At 42.6% G+C, this 27,325-nt stretch overlaps 1 protein-coding gene across 1 annotated transcript in view; it reads right to left on the reverse strand.

The window, feature by feature from the left end:
• Positions 1–27,325, reverse strand: part of LOC126101245 (odorant receptor Or2-like) — a 249,127-nt gene that overhangs the window by 75,403 nt on the left and 146,399 nt on the right. The window contains exon 5 of the mRNA XM_049911932.1: positions 8,703–9,248. Coding sequence (XP_049767889.1) covers positions 8,703–9,248 — 546 coding nt within the window. The remainder of the gene's footprint in view (positions 1–8,702; positions 9,249–27,325) is intronic.

Consider the following 27,325-nt stretch of genomic DNA (forward strand, 5'->3'; position numbering starts at 1 on the left):
ATATATATATATATATATATATATATATATATATATATATATATCGATGTATAATTGGTTTGTTTTGTAAATATTATTTAGGCCTAGGGAAAATTAAGCTATCGAACGATTACATCGATAGGTCCTGTGGAGAACCAAAGTGTTTAGGATCTTTGGTAGTGTTGGCTCTGCCGTGTGGAGAGCGGGCAGAGGAGAGTCTGGCTGGAGTAGGGCGGTGGAGCGGGTGTGTTGAGTGACGCTCCCACGAGTTGCCGCGCTTTCGGGGTTTGGCAGCATGTAATTGCGCTCGACTTGCTATGATAGTTTCTGGCTCGGTGTCGTGGATGGGAAACATTAGCTGGCACACATCAAGAGCCCATTTCGCCTGGTGACCGTGTCGAGAAGAAGTCGCGCCAACATCCAGCTTCTGCAACAGCGACGGCTGACAATAAGTGGTTGTCGCCACCTCCTCGATCGACGACTTCAAACCTTCAATCAACCAAAAAGAAAGACTGGAAGCACAAAAAGTTTTACAACTGTATGGCAGACCTCAGCTTTTCAAACTGTTCCATTTGCATCACTAAAACACAACAGCTTAGCATGAACCTTTGTTGCTCATTGTCCCAATTGCATTACCAAGCTGGGGCCCTGCCTTTTCCGAAATGAACCCGTTTGTCGTTGATATTCAAACGCCAGCATTAAAGTAATATCATTCCATTTCACTGCTTTAATTTCAAAGTTCAGTTAAAGTATTCATAGTTGGTTACAGTATTTAGATTACACAACCCTAAATTAAGAGTGCGAGTTTTGTTACCATATTTTAGCTTACCTGTGACTGCAGCTCAGCTTGGTACGTACTAAATTTTACTATTGTTAATTGTTCAAAATCATTTAATTCAAGATCAAAGTTAAATCTCTTATTTCTAAATTTCGTAGATTCAAGTTGCTTTTGAGATGATTGTTGAGGTAGCCCAAGACTAACCTTATCTTATCTAATTTCGTAGTGCTTCAGAAGCAAAGTTTACTATTAATTTCAGTCACTAAATTAACTTTCAATTTTCCACTTTTATTAATACTTTTGCTAAATTAAGTCACAGTTTAGCGAAATTTATTACTTCTGACAAACATTCAGTTTTCACACAACACGTGTCAACCTTCAGTTGCCACGCTTTTAGTGCTAATTGTATGTGCAAAAATGGTTCAAATGGCTCTGGGCACTATGGGACTTAACGTCTGAGGTCATCAGTCCCCTAGAACTTAGAGCTACGTAAACCTAACTAACCTAAGGACAGCACACACATCCATGCCCGAGGCAGGATTCGAACCTGCGACCGTAGCGGTCCCGCAATTCCAGACTGTAGCGCCTAGAGCCGCTCGGCCACTTCGGCCGGCAATTGTTATATGTGCATAACCTTTCTTTTTCAGTTATTATAGTAGTTGTCCATAGGACTGGCAACCGTAACTTTCCCCAAATCTCAAATATCTAATTAATGCCAGTTAATTGTTAACGTAACGACTGCACATTTAGTTTCTTCATTAACTTTACCCTTTTTCAAAATTAATTTCATCAATTTCATTTGCATTTTTTCCTTTCATTTAGATGTAACCCTTTCCTCCCTCTTTACCGACAAATTAACTTCGGTGACGATTACTTTTTCCCAAATTTCCATTAGGTACACGCGGTTTAATTTTTCACTGTCATTAAGGCCGATAAGTGAGGCGGAGGTTACAAAGTCAACCATGTAAACATGTAATCCTCTGGTTTTTATCTGAACCAGAATTCCGATGATGGCTAACACCAAAACGTGTAAAAATGGACTAATGAATGAAGAAATACTGGTTTCTAGTTTCTCTGCATTACAATTCCTCAATCTGCAACCAAATCAGCAAACTGCGGACTACGTAAATTGTTCACCATGCCACTTCCCTCCTGGGCTTGGTGCAGGAAACAGGATCTAAGGGTCAGTCCTAAGAAGACTGTTGTAGTACCATTTACGAGGAAGCAGATCCAACACACGAATCTCAAGCTTCTCGATGAAACTCTATCAGTGAAGGGGATAGTGAAATATCTAGGGTTAACTCCGGATGAGAAACTTCCGTGGCCTCCTCACATTGGGAGCACCTGATCTAAGGTGAAAGGTACTCTAATGAGTGCCGGGAGAGCTTGTGGTAGAAACTGTGGCTTAAGCCCCAACAGTATGTACTGGACATACACCACGTACTAAGACCTATGATCACTTATGGAGCTACAGTGTGGTGGAAAAAGGTAGAGCAGCAGGTAGCTGCTAAGGAGCTTCTTAAGGTGCAGAGATTGGTCTACTTAGCCATTACAGGCGGAATTAGCAGCACACCCGCTGCTGGGATGGAAACCATGCTGGACTTGCCTCCATTAGACGGTAAAGATGGATGCAGCAGCTGGAGCGCACAGGTTAAAGACTGGCAAAAACTGGATTTCACTTCGGTATCCAGGATCCCACACTAAAATACATAGGTATGGTTGGGGAAATTCCGGCCGATTATAATAACTCCCACCTGCTTCAACAAACCTTTCATTGTAGTAATTGGAAGTAGATAGCTCTGGGAGAACAGATTTCAGCATCGCAATGGGGACATAGTCTTGTTCGCTGACGGTTCAAAAACAGACCAAGGTGTTGGGGTCGGGCTGGAGAGTGTAATCTCTCTAGGAAAGGTGGCCACTGTGTTTATAGCGGAAATATCAGCTGTCAAGGTGTGCGTGAAGGAGAATTTGCGGAGGTGCTACAGAGGTCGTAGCATTTTCATTTATTCAGACAGCCAAGCAATCCTGAAAGCACTGGCAGCCTCTGCAACAAGATCAAAGATCGTGGCAGAATGCCACAAAGTTCTTGTGGAGCTAGGAGAAAGCAACAGGGTAAACCTATTGCAGGTCCCTGGTCACTCAGGGATCAGTGGTAATGAGCAAGCCGATAGGTTGGCCGGGATAGAGCCGATGACACCATTTATTGGATTGGAACCTGTCCTGACAATCACCAAGGCAATGATTAAAATAAAACTACGAGTCTGGAGAAGGAGACAGCATGTAGGCTATTGGGCTAAGGTCCAACAGCAAAAACATGACTAGAGACTGATGCCGAAGCCATGTTCTAAGAGAAGTCTCTCAATCCTGGGCTTGAACAGGAGATAAATGAAACTCATGGTTGGACTATTGACAGGCCATGCGAAATGCCACAAAGTTCTTGTGGAGCTAGGTGAAAGCAACAGGGTAAACCTATTGCGGGTCCCTGGTCACTCAGGGATCAGTGGTAATGAGCAAGCCGATAGGTTGGCCGGGATAGAGCCGATGGCACAACATACAATGGGGATAATAGAAGAACACCCCAAATGTAGGTTGTATGGTGTGGGCGAGGAAACCGCATCACATTTGATCTTCGAATGCGAGGCATTGGAAAGTAAAAGACGCGGAATATTCAGATCAACCAGAACTGAAACGTTTCTGTCATGAGAAATAGCAGCTTTGATTAGAATAATTGCTTTTAGCAAAGCACTGGTAAAGGATCTCCTTGCACTGTTCAGAGGCACTGGTTGCCTTTACTAGAGACATAGGGAATGATACCGCACAATAAACTCTGTTACGGTGCGGGCAGCAGAGGGCTTGAACAATGTTGTTTTTGCTTCCCTGATAAAATCAAATCAACTCAGAAAATTCTTCCTGGGCACCTTTGTGGGCACAGCTGCATTCCAGTTTCAGTTGCAACAATTTTCGATGATACTGAACGACGATATGGAGACTATACACAGGGTGGTCAGAAAAAAATTGCATGGGAGATTGCGCTGAGAAATAACTGTTAAGAAGAAATTCAATACGTTGCGCTGTTTCTGAGCTACTTTGGATTGACGTTAGCTAATCAGGTCGTCGTGCTCGCAGCCTGAAGGAGCCTGCCCGAGACAGCGTCGCCAAATGAGTTCTTCGTTTGGCTTTCGCAAACCGAACAAACGTAGGTTTTGCTCTCCTGGCTTAAATATGTCACTTCCGAAACAGCATTTGAATAGGTGGCAACTCACAGACCAGCGATGTCCGTTGCGTTACTGTATTGTAGCGCGTGCTAGTGCTTGAGTGGCCCCCTTTAGTGCTAAATAACTCGGAAACGAATCGAATTTGTTTCTGCACAATTATTTCTCAGCACAATCTCCAATGAAGTGCCATTACAAGCTTTTCATACTGTTTCTGACCACACTGTGTACAACTGCAAATTATGTTGGTTACATCAAGGGGCATGCCTGGAAGCAGTTCTCGATTTAAAACCCGCTGCTATCGATTTTGTGAAGGGAAATGGAGAACAGGCATGAAAATTAGAACATCTGGAATGAATTGCAGACCTCGAATTTTAAGTGGAATTCACTGCACACCGGACACAATAAGACATCGCAGAGCGTGAAAAATTTCTGTTTTGGTGGGGATGTATTTAAAAAGAAAACTGCATTATGGTAGTGACAAACTCCGACAAAAACACCGCCTATTTCCCTAACTCACTAGTGTTAAAGAAAACGCGTGGTCTGAAGAATTCTTTGTGGTCTTGAGAGAACCACAGGGATATTGAGCACACTGTCAATTTTGTATCTGTTTTCGAGATCATTTGCCGTTTCAATTGAAAGCACTCCTGTTCATGTGCGGATGGAACTAAGTGAACTGCAATGTAATTCCTGTTTAAAAGACAATTTCTTATACTTTAAATCTGTCCAGGTAGTGTACGTTGTTTACCTCTGGAAGAGTTTCCACGTCTCCATAATGAGTTTGCAAACGAAATAAAACATGAGGGTCGGTCAAAAAATGTCCGGTCGAGAGGTTTCTGTAGCTTATATGCAATACAGCGCAACTGCGCTGCGTTTGTGAAAGCACCGACACGTGGGCAAGCAATCAGTGTGGCACTCGTGCCTTTCACACGCACGCGCGGTAAATGCGGAAACGTCATCTATGGCTACATTATTATCAAATGTGTCCAAACATGAGCTGTAATTCTATTGTTGGCTGCTAAATGACCAACACCGTTAGACATCCATCGGAGAATGAAGAGTGTTTATGGGACAGCATGTATATCGAAAAGCACCGTAGTGGACTGGTCCGCCATCGGGTGCTACGGCTCCATATGGGAATTCACGTAACGCTAAACTATGTCAAATGGGAGACACTCGAGAGCGTTCCCTATAGTCTCAATTTCTGCCCATGCGATTATCACATCTTCGGTCCCTAAAAAAAAAAGGGGCTCGAACGAACGACGATTGCTGTCTGACTAGGATGTGCAGCGGGGAGTTGCAGACTTCTTCATGCAGCACGACACGTAGTTTTACCTAATGTATATCTTCAACCTGACGCATCGGTGGGATAGTTGCCTCAATGATCAGTGCGATTTTGCCTGATTGGCATATCGATTCTGGACTGTACCGTCTTGGAACCGAAACTTTTTGATCGCTCGTTATATTTCGATAAACATAATATGTTTTTGATTATGAAGCTAAATACGTCACAGTTATGAGGCAATCTGAGTGCGAAAATCTGAAATATTGTCTGTCCGTATGCCGACAGTAATAACAGATATATTATATCTCAAGCGCTCTAAAAACAATTAAAGATTACTGATTGTAAGAGGTCCATGACTAAGGAATTTATTGCTAGCGCACTCGAGCAGATGTAATTTCGATGGATTGCTCACGCGCTGCCTGCGATATGTAAGCTATAAGAGAATCTCAGGCCAGAGAGCAGTGTTGGCTGCAGTAAGAGCAGTAGCAGCTAGCAGTCGTGTGTATGGAGTTGGCCGGACCGGTCGTGGGGAGCGATGTCGGTGTCTGAGCGACGTAGTATAAGGTAAAAGCAGCCACACGCATTTGTAGTTTGTTAAACTAAATTTGTACTGTTGTTATATCAAGTCCCATGTAAACGTTTCAGAAAATCTTTTAATAATAATCTGTTTTATATAATTAACTTTTTCACAATCATTCATCTGAATATAAAGAATTTGCTAATTTCTTCAATCCATGGTCATCTCGATTATCGTAAGGAAACATCCGTTGTTTCTTTTTGTACATGACAAATCTAGTGACCAGCATTGCACTGGGCTGTGCTAGAAAAATTTCTTATAGGAGCAGATATATACGTGTTATCCGGCGAATTCATTGAGGTAAGAATTTTCCATTTATTCAGTAGGATCTTTCAGGGCCATGACGCAGCACTGCTGACGTCTAAATTTACCTGTTTAGATTGATAGTTAATTATTGAAAGGTTACACATGAGTCACATTTTTTATTTGGAGGTTAGTCACACGTTATTATTGCGAGGTTACGGAATAAAACTGTTGGGGGGTTACACTGAATGTGAATGCTATACTTATTTTTTTATTGTTGGGAGGTTACATGATATTTTGTTTTCTTAGTAATTTATGCTGTTGAGAAATGTAAGACACAATACCAACTCATATGCAGTGCGACTCCATTGCGTTCGCAGTTTCTCCCATTTCGCCTTCCTTGCACTCAGACAGCGTGCGGGGGAAGTGTGCAGCCAGACTGAACGCTGTGACAGTCGTGCCAAATTTGGGCCGTCCGTTCTTTGAAGAATGATGTCAGTGTACGATTATACCTCTCAATGAGTGGATTAGAAGAGCATTTTAAATTTTAAAATTGGGTAAATAACTATATGAAATAATGAAAATAAAATTTTTGTTTCCCGTTGGAAATTGTTTGATACACAATATGCACCTGGAATTTAAAATTTTAAACGGTATTTTATCAATGGAGCATAAAGGGCGAACAGTATAAAACGTTACAACTCAGCAAAACAACTTCGATAGCAACAGACGTTTGTTTTTAACAAAGAAATTCACAAAACCGCAGGGCAAATTGAAATGTTATTCTTTTTTATTTTCGCTGCCAGTTTTGGCAATTCAGCTGCAATCAACTCTTCGAAAACTTGAGAGTTCACAATACCCAGAAACAAGTGGCTCCAGTACGCTCAATCCGATAATTTTAGAGAAGTGCGTATGAGGCCTGAAGATGGCATATTGAATTACTGAAACTGGTAGCGAAAATTTTACTTCTCTATTTGCACCGCTGTTCCCGAATTTCTTTGTTAAATATTTTACCAACCGCTGTCCCAGGTCCACAAGGGATCAACAAAGTCTGGATATTTGTTTTCGTTGGCAGTAGGTTTCGGTCTACAATTTAAACCATCTTCAGGCCATAAGCACCATGATGGTGGCCGGTGACAATGTAGACAGCCATACCCGTAAGCCCTCGTTTGTCCGTTGTAATGTAATAAAATAATTTTTTTTATTATTTTGTGACAATTAGTGTAATGTAATAAAATAAAATATGGGCCGTGACTTATACAAAAAGAAACACACATTAATGCAGTGGCTCAGCATAAAAGAGAAATGACTATTGTAGGAATATTATTAACAGGGTATACGTTGTTTAATTTAGCACGACGTGTATAAGAACTGAGTAACTAGCTCAGTTCTCAAGGTAGTTACGTAATCGTCGATAATTAATTGTCCTTATCTTATTTCCCAACACTATGGATATTATTCCAGGTTCGTGAGAAGTCGTGTGCTTATTGCACCAGAGAATATTTGCCAAGTCTGTTCGATGAACACTACCGTAATAGGTAACTTAACGTGGTTTCGTCTCGATTCCCCAATATAAGATAACAAGAGTAGCATCTACAAATGAAATCCTATAATGGAACTGGAATCCTGTGACCAGACCTTTTCTGCCTGGGATGCTCTCTCGTGATATAAAGAAAATCTGCAAATAAAATTGTTAAATTATTAGTAGCTCCGTCCGGTCTCGTGGGATCTAAAATAAAGTTAATTGTCCTAACCGACGGCACATCCCGTGGTTGAGCTAAAAAGAAAAATGTTAAAGATTTTTCTAAGATGGCGCCTTAACAATGAAAATTCTTTGTTAAGGCCCATATCTACTTCACGCAGTGTAGGTATCAGACTCACAACCGATTGACCACATACAAAAATTCTTTTGACAAAATAACCATTATATTTTTCGGGTTTTAAGTACAACTTACATTATCAGCTGGTACAGCAAGATGAGCTTTACACAAGAACGTCCTCTTAGGTCCGTATCCAAGCAGATAAGATAAGCGAATGACAAAGGAAAGATAGTTCATGCATAGAAGCGCAAGAGTCCATGGAATAACATATCCATTGTAGTTCCATGTCTTCTTCTGTGGCGTACTTGTCGATCACTTATAAAATTTATCGTAATATTAAGTTTACATTTTATTTAAACCCCAGTCCACCCACGAGAAACAGCACACCGTCTTCTTACGGATCTTGCTCCTCCACTGCCATCAGCTACCATCATGGTGCTTAGGGTCTGAAGATACTCTAAATGCCGGCCGCGGTGGTATAGTGGTTCTAGGCGTGCAGTCCGGAACCGCGGGACTGCTACGGTCGCAGGTTCGAATCCTGCCTCGGGCATGGATGTGTGTGATGTCCTTAGGTTAGTTAGGTTTAAGTAGTTCTAAGTTCTAGGGGATTGATGACCACTGAAGTTAAGTCCCATAGTGCTCAGAGCCATTTGAACCATTTGATACTCTAAATTATAGACCGAAACCGACTCCCAACTAAAATATCTGCTGCGATCGAGGAGACTGTATCACTGAATTTTAGCCTACAATTGGTGTTGGGTTGTAGTTTCGTCCGTTTAGTGGCACAGACGCCCTGTATCAAACTGACCTGTGTGTAGTTGCTCCAGGGTAGCTGCCCGAACGGCAGTTTCCTCTCTCCCGGGCTGGCGATGAGCGGCATGGGGAACCAGACGACGGCCTGGACGCAGACGAGTGCGACCAGGAAGAGCGCGAAGGCGCGCACTCGGCGGCCCACGGCCTCGGCCGCCCCCGCCGCCAGCCCCTCCTGTGGGGCCGCCAGGCGGTCCGTGCGCCGCACCAGGGCGAAGTAGCGCCGGCGGTCGCCCAGGAAGAAGGCCAGCTTGGCGACGCCGCAGGCCGTGGTCAGCGTGTTGGGCAGCACCAGCGTGACCTCGTCCATGCCGGCCTGTCCGAAGGCGACGCCCAGGGCGGCCTCGGCCATATTGGCGAGGCTCGCCAGCAGCACGCCGCCGACGTAGGCGTACGCCAGCGCGGACTCGGACAGCGGCCACGCGCCGCACAAGGACAGTATTCGGATGTTCACCTTCAGCAGAGAGCCCGCCGTCTCGCTCCAGGTGAAAGTTGCCGACTCATCGCGCACTAGACTCTGCCCGCACTGCAGGCCGCTTTTCACCTGACAAGCAAACGGAATCCGTACATACTATAAAAGTGGATGTACATACGTATGTACAAGGTTATTACAAACGATTGAAGCGATTTCACAGCCCTACAATAACTTTATTATTTGAGATATTTTCAAAATGCTTTGTACACACATACAAAAACTCAAAAAGTTTTTTTAGGCATTCACAAATGTTCGATATGTGCCCCTTTAGTGATTCGGCAGACATGAAGCCGATAATCAAGTTCCTCCCGCACTCGGCGCAGCATGTCCCCATCAATGAGTTCGAAAGCATCGTTGATGCGAGCTTGCAGTTCTGGCACGTTTCTTGGTAGAGAAGGCTTAAATAATGAATCTTTCACATAACCCCACAGAAAGAAATCGCATGGGGTTAAGTCGGGAGAGAGTGGAGGCCATGACATGAATTGCTGATCATGATCTCCACCACGACCGATCCATCGGTTTTCCAAGAACAAGAAATGCCGAACATCATGATGGAAGTGCGGTGGAGCACCATCCTGTTGAAAGATGAAGTCGGCGCTGTCGATCTCCAGTTGTGGCATGAGCCAATTTTCCAGCATGTCCAGATACACGTGTCCTGTTACGTTTTTTTCGCAGAAGAAAAAGGGGCTCTAAACTTTAAACCGTGAGATTGCGCAAAACACGTTAACCTTTGGTGAATTGTGAATTTGCTGCACAAATGCGTGAGGATTCTCTACCGCCCAAATTCGCACATTGTGTCTGTTCACTTCACCATTAAGAAAAAATGTTGCTTCATCACTGAAAACAAGTTTCGCACTGAACGCATCCTCTTCCATGAGCTGTTGCAACCACGCCGAAAATTCAAAGCGTTTGACTTTGTCATCGGGTGTCAGGGCTTGTAGCAATTGTAAACGGTGAGGCTTCTGCTTTAGCCTTTTCCGTAAGATTTTCCAAACCGTCGGCTGTGGTACGTTTAGCTCCCTGCTTGCTTTATTCGTCGACTTCCGCGGGCTACGCGTGAAACTTCCCCGCACGCGTTCAACAGTTTCTTCGCTCACTGCAGGCCGACCCGTTGATTTCCCCTTACAGAGGCATCCAGAAGCTTTAAACTGCGCATACCATCGCCGAATGGAGTTAGCAGTTGGTGGATCTTTGTTGAACTTCGTCCTGAAGTGTCGTTGCACTGTTATGACTGACTGATGTGAGTGCATTTCAAGAACGACGTAACGTTTTCTCGGCTCCTTTCGCCATTTTGTCTCACTGCGCTCTCTAGCGCTCTGGTGGCAGAAACCTGAAGTGCGGCTTCAGCCGAACAAAACTTTGAGTTTTTCTACGTATCTGTAGTGTGTTGTGACCATATGTCAATGAATTACAGTGAATTTATGAAATCGCTTCAATCATTTGTAATAGCCCTGTATACGGTTGCTCTTATTACAGACGTTTATTCGCCCAGATCGGATAAAAATACACAATGATTACTAGTTTCCGCGAAATGAAATCGCCATCTTCAGGTCATTTGTACAGCATTACGCTTTATTGCTTCCATACTACTAACTGTATTCGTGGCAGACTTTGCAGGCTGTATTTTCTCATACCACTGAATGTACCAGGAAAATGGCGTCATTGTACGATACTGAAATGAGGAGATATGACATCATAAACATTAATACGTGAGAAACTACCGCATAATGCCAGACTTTTAAATTTATTACATCCTAGCTACTAATTCTATTCGAAACACTTCTCAGAGACATTACCCACGTCTGCCGCCAAATGTGTACAAAAATGTACCACTGTACCACACAAAGTTCTTGAGATATGACATCATAAAGACTGAGGTGCATGAAAACTGGGCTTCACACATGACGTTTTAATTAATTACTTTTTTACTGCTGTCTATCTTCACAACAGATTCTGCAGACTGTAGGCACATATACCACTGGGTTCTCCTGCAAAATTATATCATTATGCAACACATAGTCCAGGAGATAGGACGTCATAAACATTATGCTGCGTGAACATGAAACTGCAGGGTGAAATTCACAAGACATAAATCTGAAATTTGTGCAGAAATACACTACTGGCCATTAAATTTGCTACACCACGAAGATGACGTGCTACAGACGCGAAATTTAACCGACACGAAGAAGATGCTGTGATATGCAAATGATTAGCGTTTCAGGGCATTCACACAAGGTTGGCACCGGTGGCGACACCTACAACGTGCTGACATGAGGAAAGTTTCCAACCGATTTCTCATACACAAACAGCAGTTGACCGTCGATGCCTGGTGAAACGTTGTTGTGATGCCTCGTCTAAGGAGGAGAAATGCGTACCATCACTTTTCCGGCTTTGATAAAGGTCGGATTGTAGCCTATCGCGATTGCGGTTTATCGTATCGCAACATTGCTGCTCCCGTTGATCGAAATCCAATGCCTATTAGCAGAATGTGGAATCGGTGGGTTCAGGAGGGTAATACGGAACTCCGTGCTGGATCCCGACGGCCTCGTGTTACTAGCAGTCGAGATGACAGTCATGTTATCCGCATGGCTGTAATGGATCGTGCAGCCACGTATCGATGCCTGAGTCAACAGATGGGGTCGCTTGTAAGACAACAACCATCTGCAGGAACAGTTCGACGACGTTTGCAGCAGCGTGGACTATCACCTCGGAGACCATGGCTTGACGCTGCATCACAGACAGGAGCGCCTGCGATGGTGTACTCAACGACGAGCCTGGGTGCATGAATGGCAAAACGTCATTTTATCGAATGAATCCAGGTTCTGTTTACAGCATCATGATGGTCGCATCCGTGTTTGGCGACATCGCGGTGAACGCACATTGAAAGCGTGTATTCGTCATCGCCTTACTGGCGTATCACCCGGCGTGGTGGTATGAGGTGCCATCGGTTACACGTCTCGGTCACCTCTTGTTCGCACTGACGGCACTTTGAACAGTGGACGTTACATTTCAGATGTGTTACGACCCGTGGCTCTACCCTTCATTCGATCCCTGCGAAACCTTACATTTCAGCAAGATAATGCACGACTGCATGTTGCAGGTCCTGTGAGGGCCTTTCTGAATACAGAAAATGTCGACTGCTGCCCTGGCCAGCACATTCTCCATATCTCTCACCAATTGAAAACGTCTGGAAAATGGTGGCCGAGCAACTGGCTCGTCACAATACGCCAGTCACTACTCTTGATGAACTGTGGTATCGTGTTGAAGCTGCATGGACAGCTGTACCTGAACAAGCCATCCAAGCTCTGTTTAACTCAATGCCCTGGCGTATCAAGGCCGTAATTACGCCAAGAGGTGGTTGTTCTGGGTACTGATTTCTCAGGATCTATGCACCCAAATTGCATGAAAATGTAGCCACATGGCAGTTCTAGTATAATATATTTGTCCAATGAATACCCGATTATCATCATCATTTCTTCTTGGTGTAGCAATTTTAATGGCAAGTAGTGTATTATAAAAGAGGATGTACATACTTATGTATACGGTTGCTCTTATTACAGATGTTTATTCGCCCAGATCGGATAAAAATACGCAATGATTACTAGTTTCCGCGAAACAGCATTAAGCTTTATTAGCTCCATACTACTGACTATATTCGTGGCACACTTTCCAGGATGTATTTTCATATACCACTGACTGTACCAGGAAAATTGCGTCATTGTACGATACTGAAATGAGGAGATATGATATCATAAACATTAATACGTGAGAAATTACCGCATCATGCCAGACTATTAAATTTATTACGTCCTAGCTACTAATTCTATTCGCAACACTTCTCACAGACATTATCCACGTCTGCCGCTGACTGTACCTACAAAAATATACCACTGTACCACACAAAGTTCAGGAAATATGACCTCATGATGACTGAGGTGCATGAAAACTGGACTTTACACATGACATTTTAATTTATTACTTTTTTACTGCAGTCTCTCTTCACAACAGATTCTGCAGACTGTAGGCGCATATAGCACTGGATGCTCCTGCAAAATTATATCATTATGCAGCACGTAGTTCAGGAGATACGACGTCATAAATATTAAGCTGCGCGAAAATGAAACTGAAGGGTGTAATTCACAAGACATAAATCTGAAATTTGTGCAGAAATATATGTAAAATAGATGAAATATTTCTGAAACACACATGACACTTGCGTATGCGCAGAGCCACAGCTAAAAAGCTTATCCTAAACTCCTGGAAAAATTGAGTCAAATTTCATACACATATTCGTTATATATACACATATTGCAGGGGTAAGAACTACCGGCCTCCAATAGGTGTGAGTGAATTAATGTGGAGAGAAAAGGGAGGACGAGCAGATGGACAGATAGAGAGGGGAAGGAGGAGTTGGGCACAAATAGGAGGAGAATGGTACGGCCAGGGATAGGGGCGGAGAATATAGGCTGAACAAGGGAAGAGGAGAAGATGGGCAGAGAGATGGGAGTGGAAATGGACAGAGAAAGAGGAGAAGATAGAGAGAGGGAAGAGGAGGAGATGGATACTGAAAGGGGAGATGATGTACAGGGAAAGGGTGAGGAGAAGACAGACAGAAAGAGATGTATAAGTAAATCGACAGAAAGAGTTGGTAGGAGATTGACAAAGAAAGGGGAAGGAGGAGATGGAAGTAAATGGGGGAGGAGGTGGTGGACGGAGGGGGAAGGATCAGATGGACAAAAGGGGGGGGGGGAGCTGGTTGACAGAGAGAGGGCGGAGGAGGAGATGGACAGATAGGTGAAGAAGGAGGTGGAGTAATAAAAGAATCGAAGAAATGCATACCCAGGCAAAAACATTTGTAAAGTGTGTACTTTCATTTTTATTTGTTTTGTAGGCCACAGCACCATTGTTAATCGTTAGTACTGTTGTATTGTTTTTCCATCTTTTTCTTTAAATTACCAGAACGTATCGGTCAACAGCAGGTTTCTTAAGACCTCTGTTAAACTTGTATCTGTATGCTCTCGTATCATGTCATCAATTTATCTTCTATATTGCATGTCAATTATTTAGGATTTAGTTCGCTAAATGGCCGTTAGCTAACAAAGGCCAAAAACGAGAGAGATTGAGAGAGACAGAGAGAGAGAAAGTGACAGAGAGAGAGAGATACAGAGAGAGAGAGAGAGAGAGAGAGAGAGAGAACGCACTGGCAGTCGTTACAGAAGAGGTGTTGCATCACTTGTAAGGTTACTGTTGACAAGATAGTGCTTACAATACGCCATCAGTTGTCAAATGCGTGATAGTTTTAGCACAACTTGTTTCGAGGCTACATTATCGTATCATCAAGTGCAATAAAACAAGGAAACCAATCAATACAACGCAGTACTACACTTATTGACGAACATATAAAGATATTTACATCGTTTTGCTGCATAACATACTTTAAATCTTCTGTGCCATAAGGTACCATCAAACGTAAAAACCGAGCAGTAAACATGCACTGTGAAACACAAAACTCTTCCTAGGACATCGAATCTTTACATGTTATATTCTCAATGTAAAGGTGCAGACAAAAGCAGCCGCTTTCAACCAAGTCCATTATAAAATCTATGAACGTTGTATGCCAAATTAAAGTAAAAGTCAATTATGTGTCAAGTCCTAACAAATTCCAAAACCAATGCACCTATGTTGCAACGTGTGCATGCATGACTAACGGAAATCATTAAACCTAACGCCACTAGTTCTTATTCATTGGTGGCTGCTTTCCAATGTGTAGATCGCTATATTGGGCATAGAAATGTTCTTTGGACATTCTTCTCATGTATCACGCTGTCGCATTGCATTCCTTGGATAACGTCGTCCCTGAATATACAGTGGTAAAAATATCACGCATTTAATAGCTGGTGGTGTAACATTCTCAGTACCGACCCGTGTGACAGCTGTACGACGGCTTCACAACAGATTACTCTTGAAACAACAAAAGAGCGTACGTTCATCCCACATATGCCTCTCGAAATGGCGATGACGAGGAAATTCGAGAATTTGCAATTCAAATGGAGGTCTATCAACAGTCGCTCTTCCCTCGCAGAGAACAAGGAAACTGGTAGTGATACCAGAAGTACTCTTCACCAAACATCAGAGGTGTGCACTGTAATTACAGATGTCTCGAAAAGTCATGGAAGCAAACAAAAAGGCACAACCCAAATTCAGCACGGTACCGAACTGTTGATTGGTATCATAAATGGCATCACATGATATATGCTCGCTAACACGTAAAAGGCCTGAAGAATTTTTGAGTGAAAGTATGCAGAACCTCATCTGGCATGCTGTGGGCTCGCAGTAACAAGGCTAACTTCAAGACTGGTCAAAATGACCTTCACAGGAGCTCTTCATGGATGACAACACACTGGCCGTTGCGAGTTTCAACTTGGTGCATGTACGACAGTGCACGGTACCAGTATGTTCCAAAAATACGGGTGCCAGAATGTTATTTTTGATAGTGCCATATCTCGTGATATATTCTTCACAGAAATAAGAGGTCCAGTGTTCTGGACAGCCATTGGTCTAGCAGACATTTGTATACCTATCGTAACAAAAAATTGTCCTGCAGTACAGGACAAAGTTTAAACATTAGACACTTACTCCAGGCTAAGATAAATCTGCGGATCGCTTGGTTCTTTTGCATTAGATGTGGTTTAGGGTGACTCTTAGACACAATTTGTTCTTGGGCAGTTCCCGAGAAAACCTCTAAAAACCATGATCTTTGGGTACCAAAAGTACCTATTGTAGGGATGGCCACTCCTATAAATTAGCCGGCCGTGGTGGTCGAGCGGTTCTAGGCGCTTCAGTTTGGAACCGCGCGACCGCTACGGTCGCAGGTTCGAATCCTGCCTCGGACGTGGATGTGTGTGGTGTCCTTAGGTTAGTTAGGTTTAAGTAGTTCTAAGTTCTAGGGGAGTGATGACCTCCGATGTTAAGTCCAATAGTGCTCAGAGCCATTTGAAACATTTGAACCTATAATTTAGTTTCATGGAAAATCGTCGAAATTTTTACCGTATGTTCTTAAGATTATGTTCTCGGGGAACCTGGAAACTTTTTTCGTTATTATCGTCCATTACTATGAGCCAGAGATTCAAAGTTACCGTACTTATGCACGTAAATCATGCAAGTAACATTCAGCCTAGAGTCATAAATGTAGTTTTAACTGTTGCACGTTATCAATGACTATTTCCATACTTATTTAGATGTAAATTCGTTGCAATATATTTAACGAAATTACTTTAGTAATTTATTCTGCAACCTATCATCAAAAAACAGTGGCAGAAATTATTTGAGGATGCTAAGTTCACAGAATTATTAACTTGGCACTAAAGTTAGTTCACGAAAATCTTAATATATACATATAATACACGAGACACTACAGTAATAAGGTATGTTTAACTAGCCGCACGATACCATTTTTACGAATATTGTTGTTGTTTAATCTATGTTTAGTAATTTGTATGTAGGTTAGTATGAGGTGAGCAGTGCTTATTTCTTATTATTACTGTTATGCGACACTGTCGCTACGCAAGCCAGTACTACAGGATTTTACATCGTTAGCGATACTTACATCAACATTCCTTCTTTCCAATTCCAATTTCACATTTTATGCATGTATAAGTAAAATATTATTAATGCTTGTACTTAATTTTTTTAGTGAAGCACGACGTTCGGAGTCCTCTGTTGACGTTTATTTTTCCTAATTAAAGAGAGTAAATAAATAGTAAATCCCTGCGACAGCATTACAAACTCCAGAATGAACTTGAGATTGTTTGTTAGTAACGCCATAACCGTTCTTTTATTAAAAAACTTCACCATACGGCGCACAATCACATTTTTATTGCTCAAGCCCCAACGATAAAGTAAAAGAGATCTATTATAAACTGACCTGCGCTCTCAGCTCATGACAATCAAAAAGTTGAAACGCATCATGCAACTTGCAGGAACGCTAAACACACAGATCGCGACGCTCTAATCGCGAATGTTTCAGAAAAACAATGGCATCCAATACTATGTGAGGCCACAATAGATAGCATAAAAGATGAACTTAATTATGAGCTCACAGGTTTCTACGTTAAACATGAACCTTTGTTAACAGTGCCGTTAAGAAAGACACCTACTGCTTGGCCGACAGCTAACGTATCTATAATGATGAGTAGCATGGATAGTGCACACAGACATTGGTAGCTTGATCTGAATTCTAGACTTTACGAAGAATGCAGAAAGTTTCTAAACAGAGTACAGCAGTACATTAGCTAGGCTAATGCCAAGCACACTCGTCCTGTGTAACACTGCGGTTCTATCGAACAATCTCCGTAACGTGGGCGTCGGAAACAAAAAAATAGTGACAGTTATTCAGCTCTCATCCGAGGAAGTGAATGAATTTCTTTCAAGTTCAGTTACCCCACATGTTGCAATGAATTGTTGCTAACAAGTGGCTTTAGAACAAATATCTAAAAGTAATCATCACCTAAAGCATGTCACAATAAATGAAACAATTAAAGCAACGACGATGATCTCCTCTGAATTGATAGGGAACGTTGGTATCGGCATTGCCATGAACAATAATGTCTCCGTTAGCCTACTGCCATTTTCGACTGATATATTTAATTTTTCCATAGTGAACACGGTACGACATACTCAACTGAAGAGAAGCGAAGGATAGTCCGACCTGTCCCTTACAAATAAAACCCACAACCATCTTCTTATTATCGGGCGATTAGCATATTACCCCAGTATCCAAAGTCCTAGAATCACGATCAGCTAACAATATTTATGCAAACTCAACTTCAACGATAAACGTACACCGCAATACAAATATTGCATAATTAAAGTAACTGCTCTACACTGCTGCTGTCTCATGCACGCTATCCTGCACTCTACGCGCAATTCAATGGGCTCCTTCATTTAAGAAGCAGCTGAAGCATTTCATTTTGTAAACCTGACAACATTATATCAAAAAATTGACATATGTACCTGTCAAACCGTAAAGTAAACACTCTCATTTTCTCCCTTTTGCACTTCTTTACGTTTATCAGTCGGTCACGTCACTTTCTTTTCCCGTTTATACTTTACTTTCTTCCTATCACCTACCTCTTTCCCCTCCCTCTTCCATTCATTTTCACATCCATTTCTAACAAAGTCCACAGTTTTAAATCTACCTACCTGTAATGTGTTTCTATCATTGTACTTTTCAAGAACGAATTGTGCTGTAGGTATCCCTATTTCCATTATTTGTGTCAAAACTATTTCTAAGTGTTTGATTACCGATCAAATGTAAGACCACTTTTATGCGTCTGAAGGCATGGAATGTAAGATATGAAGAATGCCTGGTTAGCTGTTAAGGTATGACCTAATGGCCCAGACGGCGCCGGCATAAATAAATCAACAAATAAAAATTGCCGTGCCCTTAAATCTTTTGGCCATTTTCATATTACCACCAGTAAGACGATCCTACCAAAATTTTCCGGCTGCGTGCGAAATTAGTCTTTTGTATCAAATTTACGATGAGTAGTTCTAAAAATGATACTGTTCCTTAAGCAGCTATTCATTTTATAAATCGCTTTCTACAATGAAATAATTAAAAAAATGAAACATTGAGAAGCTACCTTTGTTAACATACTGAAGAGAAGCGTATGATGAGGACAACTTCCTCCTGAGTAAGTCGTTCCTGCTCCAACGACGGCCCAGTGGCGTCTGGGTTTGACAGTGCTGCTAACAGCTCATCTAGCGTTACCTGCCCACTTCCTTGCACGAAAACGGGGGCATGAATATTGTAAAAACAAAAATGTTCCTGCTTACCACGCCGCTCTTTCTTTTAGTGATTTTTCTTCCTTCATAATAAAGAGAATCTAGAATGACCACGGAATACACAAAGGCTCTTCCAATTAACCACGTCGTTTACTTTTACAGTGAAAGAAATTTTGGTATTTAAAATAGCATGCGAGTCTCACCTAAACGCGAGATGTTCACCGTACAGTGTACGTATAAAATCTTCAATAGGAACTATTCTAAGGAAAAAGTAAATAACAGACTACACCAAAGGGACACGGATATACCAAATGTCGTTCGTACCCAAAATAATTCATTGGACGGTAAAGGGAATATTTGTCAAAAAACGACGCTACTTCCTTTGAGTGCAAGCCATGAAATTTGCAAATGAGTGCCTCATGATAATGACATTTTTAAAACGGCGCTGTCAGGTAAACTATACAGATGTACACTTATATCTACCCCTTCAGTAAAGTGTAAAGAGGAAACATTTTAGTCGGCAGTCCTTAGCTTTGAAGAGCCACTTTTCAAAAATTATTAAAAGTTTCTCTTTGTTGAAGTCAGCAGAAGACATTTATTATCATTCCAGCTAGTAAAATACAGCATGGTTGCCTTAAATGGTTGTCTGAGCAAAGGGCTATAATTGCAGGTCCTCAGAGGATGTAGTATAAAGGACGAGAAAAGACTACCAAGATACATACGATCATATCGACAGATTAACCTTTCTTCCACACTTCATGCACGTCAAATATATAATATACCGACATATTTAGTCAAGTAGATTTTCATAAATTGTAGACAAGGCATTTGAGAAAATATTACGAGCATTCGCAATCAGAGGTGGACTAGAAAAGTAGATGGTGCATCAAAAATGTGTTTTGGAAAGAATCACACAAGGCCGACAAAAAGTATTTCAGGAAACTGGACTAAACAAAAAATACATTTTAGGAAAAACTGCAAAGACAGCAGGCCTTCAAGTCTCCATTTTGGAAATTTGGAAATTTCTCGTGGGCTCTGAGCACTATGGGACTTAACTACTGTGGTCATCAGTCCCCTAGAACTTAGAACTACTTAAACCTAACTAACCTAAGGACATCACACAAATCCATGCCCGAGGCAGGATTCGAACCTGCGACCGTAGCGGTCACGCGGTTCCAGACTGTAGCGCCTATAACCGCACGGCCACTCCGGCCGGCGGAAATTTCTCGTAAGGTCTTATGGAACCAAACTGCTGAGGTCATCGGTCCCTAAGCTTACACACTACTTAACCTAACTTAAACTAACTTACGCTAAGGACAACGCACACACCCATGCCCGAAGGAGGACTCGAACCTCCGACGGCTGGAGCCGGTCGGACCGTGACAAGGCGCCTGTGACCACGCGGCTACCCAGCACGGCTAAGTCTCCATATTTTCAAAATAAATTACCAAAATTTTGTACGCATCCAAATCACTAAATACAGATTTTGGTAAAATCGATGAAGTCTATAAATTTAAATAATGGATAACGTTTTATTGCCAGAGATACCGCAACTGGACACATATATTAGCAAGGTTTTTCGCTGTTAGGTACAACTCCACTTTCAGATATCTCGACGTGCTCGATTTCTGCAGAACAGTCCGACACCACATGTCACAATGAATGTGGAAAACGACGGATTCCACTATACGGAGTGTCTCCCCCCACCCCACCCCACACCATCACTGTAAAAAAAAAAAAAAAAAAAAAAAAAAACCAAGCTTTAGGGACAGATTCCTTACGCCAAAACAATAAAAAGAATATCAAAACTAGACATAGTTGTCTCACTGGGAATTCCGCGATCGTTCAATAAGTAAAATATGGAGTTTCAGTCTTCGATCGCTATTCTTTATTTTCAATTACCAGTTTCGGGCTAGCTGCCCATCTTCAGATCATATGTTGTAGTTACAGAGTAACTTGTCCGTACAGAACACACTGTTCACTGTCATAAGTAAAGTAAATTTCAATCTGAATTGAAATACTGCGATATAATGTTTTAACAGATTGAAATTTACTTTACTTATGACAGTGAACAGTGTGTTCTGTACGGACAAGTTACTCTGTAACTACAACATATGATCTGAAGATGGGCAGCTAGCCCGAAACTGGTAATTGAAAATAAAGAATAGCGATCGAAGACTGAAACTCCATATTTTACAATAAAAAGAAGACTGGTAAACATGGGCTTTAAAATGCATGCCGTAAGGGAGATGCGTTTCACCCTAAACAAGTGCTCATAGCTTTTAAATTATGCAGGTAGAGTTCATGTTTACTCTGACCTTTTTTTTCTTGGCTTGATTCATACTACCTCCTCCAAAACTATGGAAAGGAAAGTCCTTGCAGTAGAAGAGATCTGTTTCATATTATCGAAGATAAAAAAGTGATGGCCACTCTTAAGATATGCAGTTTAGAACACATATTTACTAGACGGTTTTTCCCTGTTTCGGTATAAGGAAACTGTCCCTAATGCTTGTCGGTGCTTTTTAGGGATACTCCGTACATCCCAATCCCAGATCCGTATTTTCGTCTGACACGCCGTCAGTCTACCAATCTGGGAGGTCTTGTTGGTCATCAACTTCTTCGATATGGCCATCCTCCATTCACCGTTCCTCCTTTCTAATTAGAATACTTGCCACGGGGAGAGTAATTCAAATGGTTCAAATGGCTCTGAGCACTATGGGTCTTATCTTCTAAGGTTATCAGTCCCCTAGAACTTAGAACTACTTAAACGTAACTAACCTAAGGACATCACACACATCAATGCCCGAGGCAGGATTCGAACCTGCGACCGTAGTGGTCGCGCGGCTCCAGACTGTAGCGCCTAGAACCGCTCGGCCACCCCGGCCGGCGGAGAGTAATTCCTAGACAACATTTGCACCTGTTTAAAATCCATGCCACTGTGTTTAATAGCTGCGTTAGTAACAGTCATGGCTAAACAGCTCACTGAACTACCACCAAATAGAATGAACAAGAAATCATCAATGACAAAGGGAAAAACGAATTACAGAATTGAATGATAACCTAACTAGAGTAAAATTAACACACCAGCTTAACATATCCAATATCAAATTCGCCAAGACAGCAATATTTAGCCCTGAAGTCGTAAAACTGAAGGCTGGACTTAGCTTCGAATATTGTCCTCCAAAATATCACATGATTGACATGACTTCAAACAATCAATACGTCGAATATCTCTAAACACTCTCTCTCCACCAAGGAGAACGTAATACTGATGCTGCAGTCACACTTATGTCGGAGCAGTACATGAAAGACTTCAAACATGGGAACTTGGTACTCTCACAAATCAGGAATCAAATAGAAATAGTTCTCCAAAATTTAAAAACAAAGATACAAAATTATTGTAACAGAATATGGCACCTACTTTCAGTCTCAAAAGTATCCGGACGTCCGGAATTGTGTTCCGCCTAATCTGCATGCAGCGTACATAACAAATCTGTTGAAACGTCCCCTTAGAACAATTATACAAGACTGTGCTTAAACTGACATACAATATTTTTAGCGCAACGCAATCTGACTTTCAAAAATCCCTACAAAAGAATGTCCCTGACTAACATTAACCTATACCTTTCACAGAACAGCGCGTAGCGTTGCGCAGTTGGAGGTGAGCCGCCAGCAGTGGTGGATGTGGGGAGAGAAATGGCGGAGATTTGAAATTTGTAAGACTGGATGGCATATATATTATGATTATTAAAGTAAATACATTGTTTGTTCTCAATTAAAATCTTTCATTTGCTAAGTATGCCTATCAGTAGTTAGTGCCTTCTGTAGTTTGAATCTTTTATTTAGCTGGTAGTAGTGGCGCTCGCTGAATTGCAGTAGTTCGAGTAACGAAGATTTTTGGTGAGGTAAGTGATTTGTGAAAGGTACAGGTTAATGTTAGTCAGGGCCATTCCTTTGTAGGGATTTCTGAAAGTCAGATTGCGTTGCGCTAAAAAATATTGTGTGTCAGTTTAAGCACAGTCCTGTATAAATTTTCAAAGGGGACGTTTAACCACAGACTGCACACAGCACAGCCCGTGATTTTCATACAGAGCGCTACGTAACGTTGCCAATAAGAAAACAGAAACAGCCTACTTACACTGTCTTCCAGGTACTCTACTCTATTTTCGGTAGTCATTTAACAGTGAAAAATAGTTACCATAGTTTACTACCGGAGAACGCTTCTCTGTATGGCAATACCTGCAGACATAAGCAAATAGCTTGGTACTGCAAACATCAGGATACATCTTATTAGAGATGAGACACACTTTAACGCTTGCAATCTCACATTTATTACAGTAAATGACATTTCTAAAATGTTACCACTGTCATTTGTATTCGAGACAAATAATGCCGATAAATCAACCACATAAATTATTCTGTAATACTTTCACAACTAAATTTTATTGCGAATAATGCATTTTTCACGAATATAAGGACTCTCAAAGTTCAATGATAATTAAAAGTATTCTTGCTCTCTAAAGCGTTTTCCAACCATCTACACTCCTGGAAATGGAAAAAAGAACACATTGACACCGGTGTGTAAGACCCACCATACTTGCTCCGGACACTGCGAGAGGGCTGTACAAGCAATGATCACACGCACGGCACAGCGGACACACCAGGAACCGCGGTGTTGGCCGTCGAATGGCGCTAGCTGCGCAGCATTTGTGCACCGCCGCCGTCAATGTCAGCCAGTTTGCCGTGGCATACGGAGCTCCATCGCAGTCTTTAACACTGGTAGCATGCCGCGACAGCGTGGACGTGAACCGTATGTGCAGTTGACGGACTTTGAGCGAGGGCGTATAGTGGGCATGCGGGAGGCCGGGTGGACGTACCGCCGAATTGCTCAACACGTGGGGCGTGAGGTCTCCACAGTACATCGATGTTGTCGCCAGTGGTCGGCGGAAGGTGCACGTGCCCGTCGACCTGGGACCGGACCGCAGCGACGCACGGATGCACGCCAAGACCGTAGGATCCTACGCAGTGCCGTAGGGGACCGCACCGCCACTTCCCAGCAAATTAGGGACACTGTTGCTCCTGGGGTATCGGCGAGGACCATTCGCAACCGTCTCCATGAAGCTGGGCTACGGTCCCGCACACCGTTAGGCCGTCTTCCGCTCACGCCCCAACATCGTGCAGCCCGCCTCCAGTGGTGTCGCGACAGGCGTGAATGGAGGGACGAATGGAGACGTGTCGTCTTCAGCGATGAGAGTCGCTTCTGCCTTGGTGCCAATGATGGTCGTATGCGTGTTTGGCGCCGTGCAGGTGAGCGCCACAATCAGGACTGCATACGACCGAGGCACACAGGGCCAACACCCGGCATCATGGTGTGGGGAGCGATCTCCTACACTGGCCGTACACCACTGGTGATCGTCGAGGGGACACTGAATAGTGCACGGTACATCCAAACCGTCATCGAACCCATCGTTCTACCATTCCTAGACCGGCAAGGGAACTTGCTGTTCCAACAGGACAATGCACGTCCGCATGTATCCCGTGCCACCCAACGTGCTCTAGGTGTAAGTCAACTACCCTGGCCAGCAAGATCTCCGGATCTGTCCCCCATTGAGCATGTTTGGGACTGGATGAAGCGTCGTCTCACGCGGTCTGCACGTCCAGCACGAACGCTGGTCCAACTGAGGCGCCAGGTGGAAATGGCATGGCAAGCCGTTCCACAGGACTACATCCAGCATCTCTACGATCGTCTCCATGGGAGAATAGCAGCCTGCATTGCTGCGAAAGGTGGATATACACTGTACTCGTGCCGACATTGTGCATGCTCTGTTGCCTGTGTCTATGTGCCTGTGGTTCTGTCAGTGTGACCATGTGATGTATCTGACCCCAGGAATGTGTCAATAAAGTTTCCCCTTCCTGGGACAATGAATTCACGGTGTTCTTATTTCAATTTCCAGGAGTGTATTAACCGTTGTTTCCATAAACCGCTTATAGAACAAACCATTTAGAAAACCCCGAATAACAGTATCAAGTGCCCTATCATACATCACCATCAACAACATATCACTAGTAATTTCCCTTTATTCATGATGCCACGTGGATCTACACTGAAGCGTCAAAGAAACATATTCAGATACAGAGATATGTAAACAGGCGGAATACGGCGCTGCGGTTGGCAACGTCTATGTGAGACAAAAAGTGTCTGGCGCAGTTGTTAGATCGGTTACTGCTGCTACAATGGCAGGTTATCAAGATTTGAGTGAGTTTGAAAGTGTTATAGTCGGCGCACGAGCGATGGGACGCAGCATCTCCGAGGTAGCGATGAGTGGGGATTTTCCCGTACGACCATTTCAAGAGTGTACCGTGAATGTCAGGAATCCGGTAAAACATCAAATCGCTGAAGTCGCTGCCCTGCAGGATTCATGGTGTCAGTTTCTTCCAGCACTACTTCAGACAATAGTCGAGTCCACGCCACGTCGTGTTGCTACACTTCTACTTGCTCACGGGGGCCCTACGCGACATTCGGCAGGTGTACCAGTTTCTTTGGCTCTTTAGTGCATGTTCAGTTAGAAAGTCACCTACGCCCTTGTTATCTAACACAAAGAGACATTAAAAATCGTATGCAGCTACTTGTGGATATGGCTGAACTTTAATAGACATGACCAGCTGTTTTGTTCTGGATATGGTCTAATACCCAGTATCTGTAGGCAATGCAAACTAACCAAAACTTTCAATCCTGATGAAGGCTCGAATACAGAACCAATTTTCATTGCTGACTTGGCATAAAGAGGCGTGATGCATCTCACTTTTAACTAGTGTCAGTTAGTAAAACTGAACTTAAAACTACATCAAGAAAATCTTTGATGTGGACCACGATTCCTGTCCAGTTACTGTTGTCGCTATTAAATGCCCACGAAAGATGTTACTCACATATTTGCTTTTATTCCCTAGTAACAAATTTCAAATGAAGTGGCGTAAAGTTAAATGGGGATTCGAACTCACCGCTTAATCGTATTGTTAAATGTTGTTGTTGTTGTGGTCTTCAGTCCTGAGACTGGTTTGATTCAGCTCTCCAAGCTACCCTAACCTGTGCAAGCTTCTTCATCACCCAGTACCTACTGCAGCCTACATCCTTCTGAATCTGCTTAGTGTATTTATCTCTTGGTCTCCCTCTACGATTTTTACCCTTCACGCTGCCCTCCAATACCCTCCAATACTAAATTGGTGATCCATTGATGCCTCAGAACATGTCCTACCAACCGATCCCTTCTTCTAGTCAAGTTATGCCACAAACTCCTCCCCAATCCTATTCAATACCTCCTCATTAGTTGTGTGATCTACCCATCTAATCTTCAGCATTCTTCTGTAGCACCACATTTCGAAAGCTTCTATTCTCTTCTTGTCCAAACTATTTATAGTCCATGTTTCACTTCCATACACGGCTACACTCCATACAAATACTTTCAGAAACGACTTCCTGACACTTAAATCTATACTCGATGTTAACAAATTTCTCTTCTTCAGAAACGCTTTCCTTGCCATTGCCAGTCTACATTTTATATCCTCTCTACTTGGACCAACATCAGTTATTTTCTTCCCCAAATAGCAAAACTCCTTTACTAATTTAAGTGCCTCATTTGCTAATCTAATTCCATCAGCATCACCCGACTTGATTTGACTACATTCAATTATCCTCGTTTTGCTTTTGTTGATGTTCATCTTATATCCTCCTTTCAAGACACTGTCCATCCCGTTCAACTGTTCTTCCAAGTCCTTTGCTGTCTCTGACAGAATTACAATGTCATCAGCAAACCTTAAAGTTTTTATTTCTTCTCCATGGATTTTAATACCTACTCCGAATTTTTCTTTCGTTTCCTTCACTGCTTGCTCAATATACAGATTGAATAACATCGGGGAGAGGCTACAACCCTGTCTTACTCCCTTCCCAACCACTGCTTCCCTTTCACGTCCCTCGACTCTTATAACTGCCATCTGGTTTCTGTACAAATTGTAAACAGCCTTTCGCTCCCCGTGTTTTACCCCTGCCACCCTTAGAATTTGAAAGAGAGTATTCCAGTCAACATTGTCAAAAGCTTTCTATAAGTCTACAAATGCTAGAAACGTAGGTTTGCCTTTCCTTAATCTGTATTATAAGATAAGTCGTAATGTCAGTATTGAATCACGTGTTTCAACATTTCTACGGAATCCAAACTGATCTTCCCCGAGGTCGGATTCTACCAGTTTTTCCATTCGTCTGTAAATAATTCGCGTTAGTATTTTGCAGCTGTGACTTATTAAACTGATAGTTCGGTAATTTTCACATCTGTCCACACCTGCTTTCTTTGGGATTCGAATTATTATAT

This window comes from Schistocerca cancellata, chromosome 9 (genome assembly GCF_023864275.1).
Source record: "Schistocerca cancellata isolate TAMUIC-IGC-003103 chromosome 9, iqSchCanc2.1, whole genome shotgun sequence".
NCBI classification, from domain to species: Eukaryota; Metazoa; Arthropoda; class Insecta; order Orthoptera; family Acrididae; genus Schistocerca; species Schistocerca cancellata.